The sequence below is a fragment of the Corylus avellana genome, chromosome 1, assembly GCF_965113065.1.
Source record: "Corylus avellana chromosome 1, dhCorAvel1.hap1.2, whole genome shotgun sequence".
NCBI lineage: Eukaryota > Viridiplantae > Streptophyta > Magnoliopsida > Fagales > Betulaceae > Corylus > Corylus avellana.
In genome coordinates this window covers 46737-63438 of record NC_142490.1, presented here as the reverse complement: position 1 = coordinate 63438, position 16702 = coordinate 46737, and the positions used below count along the sequence as shown (strand labels likewise).

The 16702-nt window shown below is 37.4% G+C and overlaps 1 protein-coding gene and 1 long non-coding RNA gene across 2 annotated transcripts; both read right to left on the bottom strand.

Moving 5' to 3' along the window:
* Positions 1-554: 554 nt before the first annotated feature.
* LOC132172205 (uncharacterized) lies at positions 555-8617 on the bottom strand. Its single transcript, XM_059583664.2, has 2 exons — positions 8534-8617; positions 555-1390 (listed from the first exon to the last, which is right to left on the bottom strand). The coding sequence occupies exon 2, from the start codon at positions 1372-1374 to the stop codon at positions 934-936; it is 441 nt and encodes a 146-aa protein (XP_059439647.1). The 5' UTR covers positions 1375-1390; positions 8534-8617; the 3' UTR covers positions 555-933.
* Positions 8618-13586: 4969 nt separating this feature from the next.
* LOC132168471 (uncharacterized) lies at positions 13587-14982 on the bottom strand. The gene is made up of 3 exons (XR_009438874.2): positions 14897-14982; positions 14239-14376; positions 13587-14036 (listed from the first exon to the last, which is right to left on the bottom strand). It is a non-coding gene; the product is annotated as an uncharacterized LOC132168471 (long non-coding RNA).
* Positions 14983-16702: the final 1720 nt, after the last annotated feature.

Here is a 16702-nt window from a genome sequence, read left to right as displayed (position 1 = left end):
AAGCTCCACCATCTCACTATGAGAAAGTGACTCACCTTATCAAGTTAGCAACGGAAGAGAGGCTCAATCCATGTTAGCAACTCCTCTTTTTTCTATCGGGATGGTCTGCAGCCACAGGGGGCTAACAAGATCTAAGAGCCCTAACAACAACTTGTCTGAGATTTTCTTTAAACGTTGGAAATCAAATTACTTTTTGCTTCTCTATTCAAATAAACTTCACAATAGCTTTCCTTATCATTTTTTTATATTATTTAAATATTCTTTAAATTAAATGTTAGAGGAAAGAGAAAAGAAAGAAAAACTATTTAAATATTGTTTCAAATAAATGTTCGAGGAGAGAGAGAAGAAAGAAAAAACCTTTCTATATTAAAAGAACCAAAAGTGCTACCTTAAATTTGAGTCTATTTCAAGTGATATTTTAGGATTTTTTTTTCTTCTATTTAGAGAAGGGAAGAGAATGAGATTTAGAGAAACTGATACTAGTGCTTTAATGTAGGAGATGATCGGCAAGCTGAAATCGTAAGTGCAAGGGACAAAGTAGTGGACTATTATATCTTTCCAAGCATTCTAACCATAACTTATATTGCATCTATAAACCAAAAGATAAGGTTCAGTTTTTAGATGCAAAGAAACGTTTAATTGATATTTTTTATCTACCATCCTTTATTTAAGATGTCCTTAATACACCAACTGGTTTAAAAATCCAATGTCCTGATTGCACTCTCCATCTTTCCCGTTCTAATTCATTGACAGCATCCAAGCATCAAGAGAGTAAGAGAGCTGAACATGGAACTAATTACAGAAGGGGTCAAACATGACCTACTTTTTTATATTTGAAAAACTGTATCAAAACAATAGAGAAACCCGGTAATCACAAACACACAAACTTCACCAAGGACGTAGAGAAAATAGGAGTCGAGGTCAATGCAACCCCTAGGACTGCATCTCTGAAGGAACAAGCAAGCCTTCCAACACAACAAGCTGGTCCAACAGCGCAAGCTTCTCTTCTTCAAGGGTTTTCACCTCATCTTCAATCTCTCTCAGCTCTCCCCCCAACGCAAAGCTCTCTTCCTCCAGCAGCAAATACTTCCGCCTCAATGCTCGGTACTCACTTCCAGATGTAGAAGAAGAATCAGGCAATGAATCAGAGTTTGATCTCTCCGGTTGCTGGGATGATGGAGAAATTTCATTCTTCAAGTTTCTCTTGGAGGTCTTCTGCCCAGCTTTCAGTAACAAAGGCCCCTGTACACCATGAACCTCTTCGACATTATTCCCTTGCAAAAGAAACAGAGAAGCCTTTTGGGTTGAGATTTTCTTTTTCCGCAACTTTGGGTTTAAATTTTCCTCAGACTCTGGCATTCTTGGATCTTGCATTTCCCATCAACAAACGCTACGCAAAGTTCACAACCATAAATCCGAAGATATTCTTGATAACCACATGGCTTTTCTCTACAACTATCAAAGTAATTTAAATAGTTGGAGCGCAGTTTCGCTTGTGGTTTCTTTCTTTTTTTTTTTTTGGGGGGGGGAGGGGGGGTGGGTTGGGGTGTGGGGTTGTGGGGTTGTATATCAATGCAGGAAGCATACAGCGTAAGAGATACATTTGCGCACATATATTCTTCCAAAAAAAAAAGAGTCCAATAAATCCTTCGTAAATAAGAGTACGATCTTTAACTCAAATAGTACCTCCTCTTCTATAAAAACGTGGGGGAGAGTGAGGTCATGGTTTAATAACTACCGGACTTACGCATGAGAAAAAAGAGAAATCTTATTTAGTATTCTCCTATCCTTCTTCATCTTTACCTTTCAGATTTGTAGGATCCAACTAAGTGAAGGTGTGGGGTCCTACAAGTCCAATAGTTGATTTTCAAAAAAAGAGGATGGGAAAGGATGAGACAATACAAAATAACATTTCTTGAAGACTTTTTTTTTTTTTTTTGGCAAATAAAAGCCTTTCACTTTTTGTAATGCTCTGTAAATATATTCCATAGAACCTTCCATTGCATATGCAATGCAAAAACAATTTACGCGGTACCAAATTGGAAATGAAAAAAAGTGAGTGAGAATGATCCAGATGTCGAACAAACAAGAAAAAGGAACATCCTATACAATAAAAGACCCTATCGAGTGACTGGAAATGAAATTGGGGGAGTCACTCCCAATGATCCTTCAAGTAGAAAATGAAGAAAGCATGAATAACTAGATCAACTTATCTTCCTCTCCCCTTCCCTTGAGGTCAAAACTCACTCTTTTTTTTTTTTAATTGTCAATTTAGCGTGCACACACATACAAACAGAACATTTGTTTCTTTCTCTACTAAAAGTACTTCAGCAGTTTTATCTTTGCATTCCAATGAGCTTTTTCGTTCATCTTCCAAAACAATGCAACAAGCGTATGCTCCACCATAATTATAACAATCTGAGAATTAGAAAATGTACTTTAGAAAAAAAAAAAAAAAAAAAAAAACAGCAAACCATGAATAGAAAATCCAATTAGGCTTTACTTAAAATCCCTACAATGCCTATAGCATCAAGACTACCTTCATTCTCTACATCAAGGGCCACCACATCATTTTAGGTTAGCGACAATGAGTTACGACAGCCCTTTAATCCAAGTGGAGCCCTAGAGTCACTTGCCCACCAATTTTAGAGATTTTTTTTTTTTTTTCAAAAAAAGGTTGGAGGGGGAGACCAATTGTGACTATTCTACTTGAGCGTGACCATAGTAACACTAACCCGCGGGGGACTGCTCAGGAGGGACCTAGACGGTGGAATTTTTTTTTTTTTTTTTTTTCAAAAAAAAGCTGGAGGGGGAGACTAATTGTGACTATTCTATCTGAGCGTGACCATAGTAGCATTAACCTGGGGGGGGGGGCTGCTCAGGAGGGACCTAGACGGTGGAAACCGCAGGCGCACCCATAAGACCAGCTGAGCTATAGCTTAATCACTTGCCCCACCAAGGCATCAATGGGATTCAAGAGGGATAATACAAATAAGTACGAGGATTCCCATACTCGGGGTAGGGCTGGCAAAACGGGTAATCGGGTAGACACGATTACGACCCGTTAAGACCCGCGACCCGATTACTCTAGACACGAACATGACCCGTTTAGCTAAACGGGTTAGCGGGTCAGACACAATTATAACACGGAAAATATCCAGGTAACTCGACATGACCCGCTTAACCCGTTTAAAATTACTGGGTCATATCGGGTAAACACGATCCAACATGACCCGACACAACCTGTGTTCTAAACAGGTCACACGACCCGACCTGACCCGACCCGATTAAAAAACCCTTGATGAAAAATGGAAAAAATAATGTAATATTAATAATATACCAATGCCATTGGCAGAGATGAGAGAGTGAGAGAGAGAGAGAGAGAGCTGAGAGGGAGAGAAAGTGGTGCTGGGGGGGGCTGCTGCCTAGTGGTGCCTGCGAAGCTGCGATAGAGGGAGAGAGAGAGCCGAGAGGGAGACTGGAAGAGAGAGGCGCTGGGAGAGAGAGCCGAGAGGGAGAGAGAGAGAGAGAGGCACCGGGGGGGGGGGGCTGCTGCCTAGTGCCTGGCTGCCTGCGATTCTGTGATAGAGGGAGAGAGAGAGCCAAGGCGCGAGGGAGAGGGAGGCGCTGGGGGGGCTGCTGCCTAGTGCCTGTGAAGCTGCGATAAAGGGAGAGAGAGAGCCGAGAGGGAGAGAGAGGCGCTGGGGGGCGGGGGCGGGGTGTTGCTGCCTGCGATAGTGATTTAGAATTTTAGGGCTTATTTACTCTTTACAGTTTACTATAATCTTTAGGTTTTTTTTTTTTTTTTTTTTTTTTTTTTTTTTTTTAATTTTTAATTTAAACGAGTCTACCTGGTGGGTCGACCCGCCATACACGAAAATAACCGTGTCTTAATCGGGTAGACCCGATTAAGACCCGAACCCGGAAAGCTCAAACCCAATACCTGTTAACTTCATGTCGTGTTCGTGTCGGGTTCGCGGGTCATGTCAAAATTGTCGGCCCTACTCGAGAGTCGAACCCATGCCCTTGCATTATCCAAACCCAGTGAGAATGCCCCTGAGACCATCGAACCACCGCCTTTGGTGGTAGTTTAAGTGAAGTTGAATATACATAGAACTAGTAAATATACATTTTTATCTTTTCTCCCATTGTGAAGCAATTTAGGAAACCCAAACAACACTAAACCTTGAAGGGAACCAACTTTATCTATGTCCTTAATATCCTTATGGACCTCAAAACCCAACCTCTTGTAAGAGGTGTCCTCAGCACCAAGCCTACAGCATTAATCATTTTGAATAAACTGCCTAAGAGGGGTCACTCAGCACCAGGACCAATACCTAGTTTTTACCCAGAACTGTCTCTGCAGCATTGGAACCAAGATCGGTCTTGGTACAGACTTTCCTGGTCCATTTAAGCATCACCCTTAGGGTTTCCTTGGAATCACACATCAAAGAAGGGTTGCATCAAACAATCATTGCTGGAAATTTCGTAACCGTCTTATTCATTCAACCATTGTAGGAAAAATCATTACATCCACATTTATAGGCATCTAATCCCTACCCCTAATAAATTTAGATTTGGGCTTTAAATACTAAAGGTCCAAAACCAAATAACTAGCAAAACCCACAAATAAAACTCAAAATAAAATCTAATGCACTAAAACTTCAAACTTATACCTAAAAATTTGAAAATTATAAATATCGAAACTCCTAAATTGAATAAAACTATAATAAAACAAAACCAACTTTTTGCTCCCTGCATCAGCAACTGTCAAATTGTGTTGCACTTATCAGGAGAATTCAGCATCAACCACATGATAAATTCCGAAGTTATAATCAAGATACAATTCCCATAACATTTTAGTACAAAATAAATATAGCATTCCTTCATAGAGAACCTGAGGTAACAATATTTTACAAAAATAAAGCTGAAAAAAAAAAAACATGGAGCTCATCTTTCAAAAAGATCTCTTATAATCAAGAATTAGTCTTGTAGAGCAAGACAAACATTAACTTGAACTGATGTAATGATGTCTAACTTTTTGAAGATGCCAAACGCCAAAGAAGGTGTTTCAGAAAGAAGGCTTTAGGCTGGGGTCTAATGACAAAAATAAGGTTTCATTGTTATTTTATAGCATTGAGGTCTAATTTCAACAATAATTTACAGAATTCTTTAGCGAAATAAGTTGATAGTTTTTGGGGATCTAGGATCTTGTTCATGAATTGAAATATATGGACCCAAGGGGATCCAAAGGGTCAAATTTTCTTCAAGTTCCTGGTAACTTGGGATTAAGTCTTCAAGAAAGCTACAGATATGTGCTTGTAACAAGGATTTCTAAGATAACAGATTGGAGAATAAAAATTAAAAATATGGATATGGTAATTTGTTCTTTCTTATAATTTAGAACTGGAGTTTATTTTGAAGTCCCAAAGCTTGTGAAATTTGAGCAAACCTTGCCGTACAACCTTCCCCCCAGCTAATATTTGTTAAGAGAGACAATAAGAACCCAGCCTGTCAACATTGACACTATGTTTGGTAGGAAGGATGGAAAATATAAAGGAGAAAGTACAACGAGGCGTACGGAATGAAGGAGGGAAGAATATTGTCTTCCCCTCTAACTGTTTTATAGGAGGGAAGGAGAAAAGAAAGAGCAAGAGTTTAAAGATTATATTTTACCATTATTTAAACGGTTTAAAGCAAGTATAAAAGTAAAATTTCATAAATTACTCCAAACAACTTAGCTCTCCCTCCCCCTTCTAGTTTCCATCCCTTTTTCTAGTGAACCGTCCAAGGGGATTTACTCCGACCCTCCTCTCTTCCTAGTCTCCTCCGTTCTCCCATAAATTCTCCCTAACCACCACAAGGTAAGAATGCAAACTCTTGAACTTCTGTCCCAAGAGTATTTCCTCAAAAACTGGGTTTAAAAAACTCATGATGAGTCCTCACCCTGAGATGATAAGGAGAAACATTTTTTTAAGTTTGCCATCCGCAACCACCATTATCATCACTCCATTCTCCAAACAGTTTTCAATTGCATGTTTACACCCATAAAAAAAAAAAAAAAAAATGCGCTGCTTGAAATATGGAAAGAATTATCACTTATTTTCCTTATCCAAGCCTAAAAGTCCGTCATAATCACCAGTTCATACCATGTCCAGCTTACTCTTTTTTTTTTTATAAGTAAAGATATATATATCAAAGGCGCAGAAGGGCGCAACCCTAGTACACCGGGAGTATACAAGAGAGCGACATATAATGATCAGAAACAAGCCATAAGCCTACTTACTGATGGTATTTTAGAATTTAACTTCTTTGATAAAAATCTATTTGTCCACTTAGTTTTGGAGAGGGAATTGTGGTGAATCTCACACATACTAATAGAACTATAAATCTATAAGCCAACAGTATCTTATTGTTACTGGAAAAAAAAAAAATTTTGAACCATTACGTCAAAAATCCCAGGACCAGGGTAAATATTGCAATTCTAGCAAATAATCCGAACAATCACGTGCTGGTTCAAATGTGCAATTTACAATATACGATTTGAGTTCCCAATAACTGCCACAGGTAAAATTGATACGGTCATCAAATATCAAAAGAAAATTTCACCCACCATAGTGCCATCAGTAGAGGTCAGATCCCTCAAAGTCCAAAGGGGATGTGTCAAATAAATGGTTATAACGATATAACACAAATTTGGATATAATACATATTTCATGTCTCTCTTCCCTCTGCCAGCAGGTGTTGTCAATTCCATTGAGACGTTGCATTGAAATTTTTTATGGGGTGGACTCGGAGAAGAATTCAAATTTCACTTGGTTAGTTAGTCCAGTGTTTGTGCTCTGATCTTTGAGGGAGGGTGGAGGTCCAAAACTTGCTTTTGTTCAACCTTGCACTTTTGGAGAAGTGGCTATAGTGCTTGAGAGAGAGGCTTAGTGGAGAATTGTAGTGGAGTCTAAATATGGTAGCTCTTGGGGTGGGTTGTGTTCTAATGAGGTTTATGGGCCATGTGGGGTAGGGTTGTGGAAAAATATCAGGAGGTGTTTGGGAGATTTATTTAGTTATACCAGATTTAAGGTGGGAGACGGCTCCAAGATTAAATTTCGGCACGATCTATGGTGTAGGGATTAGGCTCTTGAGGAAGCTTTTCTGGATTTTTTTAAGTATTGCTCACGTTAATGATGCTTATGTGGCAAATCATTTGGAGATTCTAGTAGTTGCCTTCATTGGAACTTAAGCTTTCTTAGAGCGGTTAGCGGTTCATGATTGGGAGGTGGATGTCTTTACTTTGTTTTGTAATTTTTTGTACTCCTTTAGATTGGGTCGGGGACATGAAGATTAGCTTTGCTAGGCTCCCTCCAAGAGAGGCGTGTACAACGTTCTTGTCCCTCATAATGGTTCTCCTTTCCCTTGGAAATGTATTTGACAGAGTAAGGTTCCTTTAAGAGCGACTTTCTTTGCTTGGTCAGCTACCCTAGGAAAGATCTTTACTTTGGATAATCTTAGGAAGTGTCATATCTTGGTAGTTGATTGGTGTTGTATGTGTAAGAGAAGCGGGGAACCTATGGATCATCTTATTCTTCACCATGAGGTCACTAATGCCTAATGTAATGTTATTTTCAATCGGCGTGGGTAGTGTTGGGTTATGCCTAGGCGAGTGGTAAACCTTTTCGCGTTTTTAAAGAGAGTTATATGGTTGTCCTTAGAGTGCAATAGTGTGGAAGATGGTGTCGTCTTGTCTTTTGTGGTGTCGAATGAAAATAAATAATAGAAGTTTTGAAATCGCAAGAGGACAAAGATGGAACTAAAGTCTTTCTTCTTTCTTCTTCAATACTCTTTACCTTTGAATAACTACTTTAGACTTTCATTTTGTACTTGATTTTCAAGTTTTTCTTGATCTCTTTTCCTGTTCTAGCTAGGTGTTTTTTTTTTTTTTTTGGTATAATTGTGTACTAGGATTGCGCCTATTTGCTTTTTTTAATAATATTTCGAGTACTTATAAATAAATAAAGGGACAAACAGTAAACAACTGAACGTCTTCGAACATTCTAAAAGCTATAAGTATTTTGTTGTCCATAGATTTCTGAATTCTGAGCAATCAAGCATAGCCTGAAATGCATACATGCATACAGAAAGAAGAAAAAAAAAAGGGTGGGTGGGGGGGGGGGGGGGGGGTTCAGACCCGGAACGAGCATATGCTTTCCCAGTGAAGGAGGAAGTTAAGACATAAAATGGGAAAACAAAGTCATAGTTACCCGAATCTCTAGCAATTGAAGATTTAGGGGCGAGAAAAGAAAAAGAAAAAGAAAACTAAATAGAGGGATAGAAACCAGATTCGCATGTGTAAGAAAAGAGAAATTCTAAGCCAAAGATAAGCTAATTTTAGTTATTCGGGTCAGAAAATTAAGAGACAAACGATTTCGTTAGGCTGAATTGCATCATTCTTCAAGAACATGAAAGTGCCGCAATAATGAAAATAGAAGTATACAATAAATAAATGAATCAAAGACAAAAAGGGGTGGGGGAAAAGTACCTGAAGCTTTGATTATGAAAGACCTTTGCACTTCAGTGGTGGAAACCAGAAAAAGAGTTAAAGATGATCCTTTTTAAGTTTCTGATGCAGATGACCTTTTCCCTATGGGTGGCAAAATGGGTACCTGATACGACCTGCGGGTACCCGTTACACGATTAGTCTATATCCAGATACGACCCATTTAGTTAAACGGGTAATCGGGTTTGACACGATTATGACACGAAAATAACCGGATAACCCGACACGACCCGTTTAAAATAACCGGGTCTAAATGGGTAGACACGACCCGATTACCCTAAACTATAATTTTTTTTTTAAAAAAAAAAAAATTCAAAGTTGTAATAATAATACTAATACATCAATATAGTCAATGCAAAAAATTGAGTTCTAAGAGATTAAAGGCTTTAATAAAGGATAAGAAAAAAAAAAAAAAATGGAAAGTGACCGTAATTGACAAATTGTACTCCAAAATAAATTACTAAACTCATAATTTCACCTAAACTTAAAAGTTAAAAGTTAAAACAAGTAAGTTCATTTATTAAAATAGTCCACTTATAATTTAGTCCCACATTAACAAAAGTGTTAAAAAATTAATTTGAAAAAAGATACGAATTCTCAGACATTTTTTTTAGCATCCAACCCTAGGCCAAGACTCAATATTTTTGAATTCCATGAGAGTCATAGAAGACCAAGACCCTTATTTAATTGTGCAAATACATTTATCAAAATGTGTAATATAATAGAATAGTTATAATTTAAGTGATTTTCATTTTAGCAACGACAAGGTAAAGTACAGTAAAGTTTTTTCTAAAGATCACAAATTTGCTATCCGAAACAAATAATGGCATCAATGCTTAGGTAGTTCTTCATTAGTAGACGTTAGAATTTCATCTGTAGTGTTTTACATGCATGGGGAAGCCATGGAAGTCAGGGAGAGGGTTAGGGCCGGTTAGGTAACAGAGAGTCAGAGACTGATTTTTTGTTCAAAAATCAAAATGGTAAAGAGTAAAGTAAGTTAAGTAAGTGACGTGAGAGTCGTGAGTGAGCTGAGAGTCGTCTGACTCTCCTCACGCAAGGCAAAAAAAAAAAAAACGGGTTTGGCGGGTCGACCCGCCAGGCCCGCACAGTAATTGTGTCTGGCGGGTCGACCCACCAGACCCGACGGGTCAACCCGCCAGACACGAAATTTCCGGGTCTTAATCGGGTAGACCCGATTACGACCCGAACCCGATTAGCCCAAACCCAATACCTTTTTTTTTGTGTCGTGTTCGTGTCGGGTTCGTGGGTCGTGTCAAAATTGCCGGCCCTACTTTTCCCTGTCTGTCCTCGGAATCGGAATACGGAGGAGCTCTGTGCTTCGCTTTTGGTATTGGGTTTTCGGGGGTAGGGGGATAGTCGATAAGTAAGTTAAAAAAAAGTTTTTGGTTTAAATTTTTGCTAAAAGTGTTATTTATTTATTGGAAAAAATGCACTTTACCCCCTGAAGTTTTAGGATTTTTGCAATTTTAACTTCAAAGTTCAAAAATTGGCAATTTACTCCCCTGAAGTTTCAAAAATTGGCAATTTAAACCCTCCGTTAAATTTTTCCGTCTAAATGGACGGAGCTCGCCCCACATGCCTCTCACGTGACTTTTTTACCCATTATCTTCTAATTTTGCCCTCAATCTAACTTAATGGCTTTATTACATGATGACCCTCCCCTTTTGAAACCCCACCCACACACGTTGCTCATCTTATCGTCCTTTTCACTCCAACAAACCCACTACACAACTGAAGCACGAGAAGAAGAAGAAAGTTCCAAAAGCGTGGTCCCCTTGTGTATTCAAGCAGCAAATTGCAGGGTCTCCTTTTGTTTCTACCCCACCCACACGACACATCACGACAACAACAAGTCGATAGTTTCGGTGAACTTGTTCGTGGTCCCATTGCGTGGAGAAATGGGACAACAAACTACTTGTACCCATAAATTTTGCTTGCTATCTAGGTATGCCCCAATTTTACAACTAATTATCAATCATCTACTTTAGGGTTTTTTGTAAAATTTGGGGTTTTGGGGGAATATTGGTTTTGGGGTTACTGTTAATTGTTATTGAATGTTTTGGGTTTATCGTTTTTGTCGGTATGCTCCAATTTTGCAATTAATTTTGGACCATCTACTAGGGTTTTTTGTTAATTTGGGGTTTTGGGGGAATATTGGTTTTGGGGTTATTGTGAATTGTTGAATATTTTGGGTTCATCGTTTTTGTCGGTATGCCCTAATCTTGCAATTAATTTTGGACTATCTACTATGGTTTTTTGTTAATTTGGGGTTTTGGAGGAATATTGGTTTTGGGGTTATTGTGAATTGTTGAATATTTTGGGTTCATCGTTTTTGCCGATATGCCCCAATTTTGAAATTAATTTTGGACCATCTACTATGGTTTTTTTTTTTTTTGTCAATTTGGGGGTTTTGGGGGAAAATTGGTTTTGGGGTTATTGTCAATTGTTTGTTGAATATTTTGGGTTTATCGTTTAGGGTCAATTCTTACATTATTGTTTACGGTCATCTCCTTGTTGTACTTGTGATTATATTTACTTAAAAATCGAATGGGTCATGTCAATTCTTTTTTGTGAATCGAACTTTCATTTAAAGAGATGCGCACGCGCGCACACGCACACACACACACTATATATATATATATATATATAAGGAACCACATATTGGATTTTAGTTGGAATTTAAAGTAAAAACAGTATTGGTGTTTGGCTATATGTATCTCCTTGTTTGTATACTGAAGCTACAATCTTGATAGAATCGAACATATGACTTAGAAATCATCATCATATGGTCCATCTCCTTGTTGTACTTGTAATTATATTCACTTAAATTTTTTTTTTTCTACTTCTTCCTATTTGACAATTTTGAACTCCTATTTCTGAAAATCGCAATGGGAAATGTCAATTCTTTTTTGTGAATCAAACTTTCCTTTGAAGAGATGCACACACACACATACACACACACACACACACATATACATGGAAGTTGGATGAGAGACAAATGTAAGCAACCACATCTTGGATTTTGGTTGGAATTTAAAGTAAAAAGAGTATTGGTGTTTGGCTATATATATCTCATTGTTTTTATACTGAAGCTACAATCTTGATAGACTCGAACATATGACTTAGAAATCATCATCATATAGTCCACTTCCTTGTTGTACTTGTGATTATATTCACTTAAATTTTTTTTTTTTCTACTTCTTCCTATTTGACAATTTTGGTGTGTTGGTTGCTAAGTTTAGTACAATGGTATGCTATTTTGGTATGTTGGTTGTCAAGTTTAGTACAATGGTATGTTGTTTTGGTATGTTGGTTGCTAAGTTTAGCACAATAACATGCTTTGGTATGTTGGTTGCTAAGTTTAGTACAATAACATGTTTTGGTATGTACGTTGCTAAGTTTAATACAATGACATGTAAATATGTTTTGCTATGTTTTTGTGGTTTGTAATTGATGCCGAACTTTCGATGTTTGTTAGCAACAGCTTGAGAATTTTTGGTATATTGTTATTGTATGAGGATATTTGAATATAATATATAGCTTTGGTATTATTTTGGGTATGTTGTGTTGGTACGAGGATATTTCAATGTAATTTACAGCTTTGGTATTATTTTTGGTACGTTGTGTTGGTATGAGGATATTTCAATGTAATGTAAAGCTTGAGAATTTTTAGTCTATTGTTTTGGTATGAGGATATTTCAATGTAATATATAGTTTTGGTATTATTTTTTGTATATTGTTTTGGTATGAGGAAATTTGAATGTAATGTACAGCTTGAGAATTTTTGGTATATTGTTTTTGTATGAGGATATTTGAATGTAATATACAGCTTTTGTATTATTTTTGGTATGTTGTGTTGGTATGAGGATATTTGAATGTAATATACAGCTTTGGTATTATTTTTGGTATGTTTTGTTGGTATGAGGATATTTCAATGTAATGTACATCTTGAGAATTTTTGGTATATTGTTTTTATATGAGGATATTTGAATGTAATGTACAGCTTGAGAATTTTTTGTATATTGTTTTGGTATGAGGATATTTGAATGTAATGTACAGCTTGAAAATTTTTGGTTTATTGTTTTTGTATGAGGATATTTCAATGTAATGTATAGGTTGGGAATTTTTTCGTTTATTGTTTTGGTACGAGGATATTTGAATGTAATATACAGCTTTGGTATTATTTTTGGTATGTTGTGTTGGTATGAGGATATTTCAATGTAATGTAAAGCTTGTGAATTTTTGGTCTATTGTTTTGGTATGATGATATTTCAGTGTAATTTACAACTTTGGTATTATTTTTGGTATATTGTTTTTGTATGAGTATCTTTAATCAAATTTATAGTTTTGGTATTTTTGGTATGTTGTTTTGGTTTGAGGATCTTTATTGAAAGGTCTTGAACACAATAAGGTCTTAAACACAATCTCGAGTACTATATATTCGTTGGAAGGTCTTTAACGCACCTCGCAAAATAAATCACACTTGGGACTAATGGAGTTAAACTAGGGTTTAGGTCCAATTTAAGGTTTAAGGTTTAACCCTAAACCTTATACCCTAAATCCTTAAACTAAACAAATCCCACATGGGACTAATGCCTTTAAACTAAACAAATCCCACATGGGATTAATGGAATTGGCAAATTCATGATCCAACATAGAGACTAATACATTTAAACAAAATAACTCTGATTAAATAAACCCTGATTTATGGAAACCTTCTAAGGTTTGGCTTATACGTTTAGTGCAACACGTGGTAACAACATATTGCTTATAACCCAAAAAATAAAAAATAAAAAAAATAATAAAAAAAAGGAAAAAATCCTTCAAACAACACATATTGGCTAAGATTAGTGTCACAACACATGACACTAATGTATTTAAAGCAAACAAATCCCACATGAGACTAAAGCCTTTAAACTAAATAAATCTCACATAGGACTAATGGATTCATGATCCAACATATCGACTAATGTCTTTAATAAAATAACTTCACATACGACTACATAGTTCTATCATACTACACATTGGTAAATATATTAACATATCACAAAACCACAACAAAAAACTACAGCACGATCCATCAGCTCCACCATGACGACCAACCTCAAGATAGCATCACACGACCTAATTTGCAGACATGGTGACCATTGTGAATGTATCTAAAGAACAACATGAATAATGCATACATCATTACGATCCATAAATACACAATGATTGTAAGGTAATTCTTCTTTATTGCATTCATCTTTATGTCCACAATCTCGAGTTGTTTACGATACTGAGATATCTCATTCAGCAGTTGTTCCTTCATATGCCGAGCTTCACTCTCAATTTCTGCCTTCAGCTGCATAGTTTTTTTATCATGTTCTGTTCTCACATTCCCAACTTCAACTTCAACCAATGTTTCATATCGTTTCGCTTGAGCCTCCAAATATTTATGCATTTGATGTAAACGATGTACTACCTTCTTACCAAAGGAGCACATTTTAGGATCAAGTCATTCAAAAAAACCACAGTCTTGGTTAATCTATAAAACACATTACAACTAACAACTACCAACCGAAATTAATTGAATAAACTAAACAAAAGAAGTAAACAATGATAGTTCATATATTGATTACATAAAATATCAAGTATTTGCCTTCCAGTTTTCGCAACTCACAAACCTCATTCCAAAGTTTTTCTTAGTGTTGGCTGTTTTGACAATAGTCGGCCGCTAGCAGAAGAAAACGCGCTGCACCACAGATGAAGAACTGCTATGAGCTGAACCAAAAGAGCTTGGACCTTCATTTGAGGTATCCATTCTACATGATATAGTAATACATAATTAGTTCGCTTCCACATTTGTTTTATTGTTGATCATATTTCAAAGGGGGTAATAATGCATGTATGTGACCAAGGTATTCTGAAACCTACGCTATTCTTTTTTTGGCAAAATAATTAGAGAAGGAGAGTGGAGGAAGCTTATTTCAGGCTGAGCTTCAGGCTTATACTGTTCAGCTTTGTCTGCTCCTCTCCTTATTTAATTAATTACGTAGCATTTTATTAACTACTACCTCAGACCATAGAAAATAACCACAGCCAACCAAGCTACATGTGCTTACAACCGTTTACTACACAGTTAACTCATCCATTAATCGTTGTAGCATGAAAAAAGTAATGTTTATTGGAAGCTAAACCATAATAAAGAAGAATAAATAAGAGGCATATAATATTCTCCTAAACAACAACAACCCTAAACAATATTCCAACAAAACCCCAATTTTTTCTCTACACAAAACCCTAAAACATTAGATGATCTAATATTTTGAAATTGGGGCATACCTCATAAGAAATGGCGAAGAAGGGAGATGGCGAACAAATCTCCACGAGTTTGTTGCTGTCACTGGGCTAGGAGCACGAGATTCTGGAATCCCTTCTTCACGTTGTCGTGCTTCAGTGTGTGGGTTTGTTGCAGTGAAAAGGACGATAAGATGAGCAACGTGTGTGGGTGGGGTTCAAAAGGGGAGGGTCATCATGTAATAAAGCCATTAAGTTAGATTGAGAACAAAATTGGAAGATAATGGGTAAAAAAGTCACGTGAGAAGCATGTGGGGCGAGTTCCGTCCATTTAGATGGAAAAATTTAACGGAGAGTTTAAATTACTAATTTTTGAAACTTCAGGGAGGTAGATTGCCAATTTTTGAATTTTGGGGTTAAAATTGCAAAATCTCTGAAACTTCAGGGAGGTAAATTGCATTTTTCCCTTATTTATTTATTTTTTTAAGACTTTTTAACCTTAAAAGTGTTTTTAATATTTTTATCAAATAGGTATTTTTTTCAAACAGATTTTTTTTTTTATTGTTAAAGTACTTTTAAGTACGCCTTAGATAAATCCATCAGGCTTGACGCTCGCTGAACTGACTTAGAGAGAGAGGCTCTAACCTCTCTCTAGAAATTTTATCAACCTTCGTTTTTTTCTTCCATCTCCCTGGTGAGAGCAGCCACCTCCTTAGTGAGGTTTTTCTGGGGAGGAGATATGGAGTTTTTCTCCATTCTCCTCCCTCTTCTCTGTCTATATTTCCTGTTTTTTGTGTTTTCTTTTGTTGTTTTTGTTGTTGTGCAGTCTGACCAGACCAGGAGCTCCGGCCTCCTTCATCCTCTTCGATCAGCCTCCGTTCACCGCCGTACAGCGCCGCCCGCCTCCTCAAAACTGATTGGGTTTTTAGATCTAGTTTTGAGAAAATCTAGATCTAGCCTCTTCGGTCAGTTTTCCACCAACACGCGTCATCTCACCTTGTTTCTCGGCCTTTCATCTTCCCAACGCCACCTCCTTCGGCCAGATCCGACCACCACGCGTTGGCGCGTGGATCTCACGCGCCGGCGCGTCAGCGCCACGCGCCTGTCAGTGCTCGCCTTTCTCCGTTCCCTGGCCGTTGTTACTGTTTTCTGGTCTTTTTGTGGTTGTTTTCCTGTTATTTTTATGTATTGTCGTTTTTTGTTGTTTTTGAGGTTTGTGGGTTGCTGTCTCCTAGCTTTTTATTGGTTTATTTGTTTAGTGGAGACTTCTGTAACTGAATTTGTGGTGGTTCCTCTCTTTACAACAGTCCTTGGTACGGACTCTAGCAGTGCTTTTATCACTTCAACCTCCTTTTGGCGGTTGTTGCTGGTTACTAGTGGGGGTTCAGATAGGTTCGCCTTAATCTGTGCCCCTTTTGCATCTGAAACCGCCTTGCGCGGCCCCTTGAGAGGACCGGGGCACTTGTTTGTCCCATTTCTTACGTTTTGTATTTATTTCCACACTGCTTTAGTTTGTTTTGGGTCTATTGTGGGGGAGCCCACCCCTTTTTCGTTTTTAGGATCATCCTCTCTTTCTTCCTTTTGGATCAGGAGTGGAAAGGATCCTTTCCTGTAACCTTTTCCTTAATCAATTAGAAAAAAAAAAAAAAAAAAAAAAAAAAAAAAAAAGTACGCCTTAAACCATCAGGCCATCTACCAAGCTTCTTGTACACGTACTTTTTGACCGTTTCCGTTTGCTATGCTGCATTCCGGGTTAGGGGGAATACCACTACCCGGATAGATCGTGATTTCTCGTGTAACCGCAATACTACTCGTACAAGAGCCAAGAGGTAATCTCGAGTCAAGGCTACA

Excerpts from the sequence above, each read along its gene's own strand:
- LOC132172205 (XM_059583664.2), bottom strand. The coding sequence starts at position 1,374 with ATGCAAGATCCAAGAATGCCAGAGTCTGAGGAAAATTTAAACCCAAAG.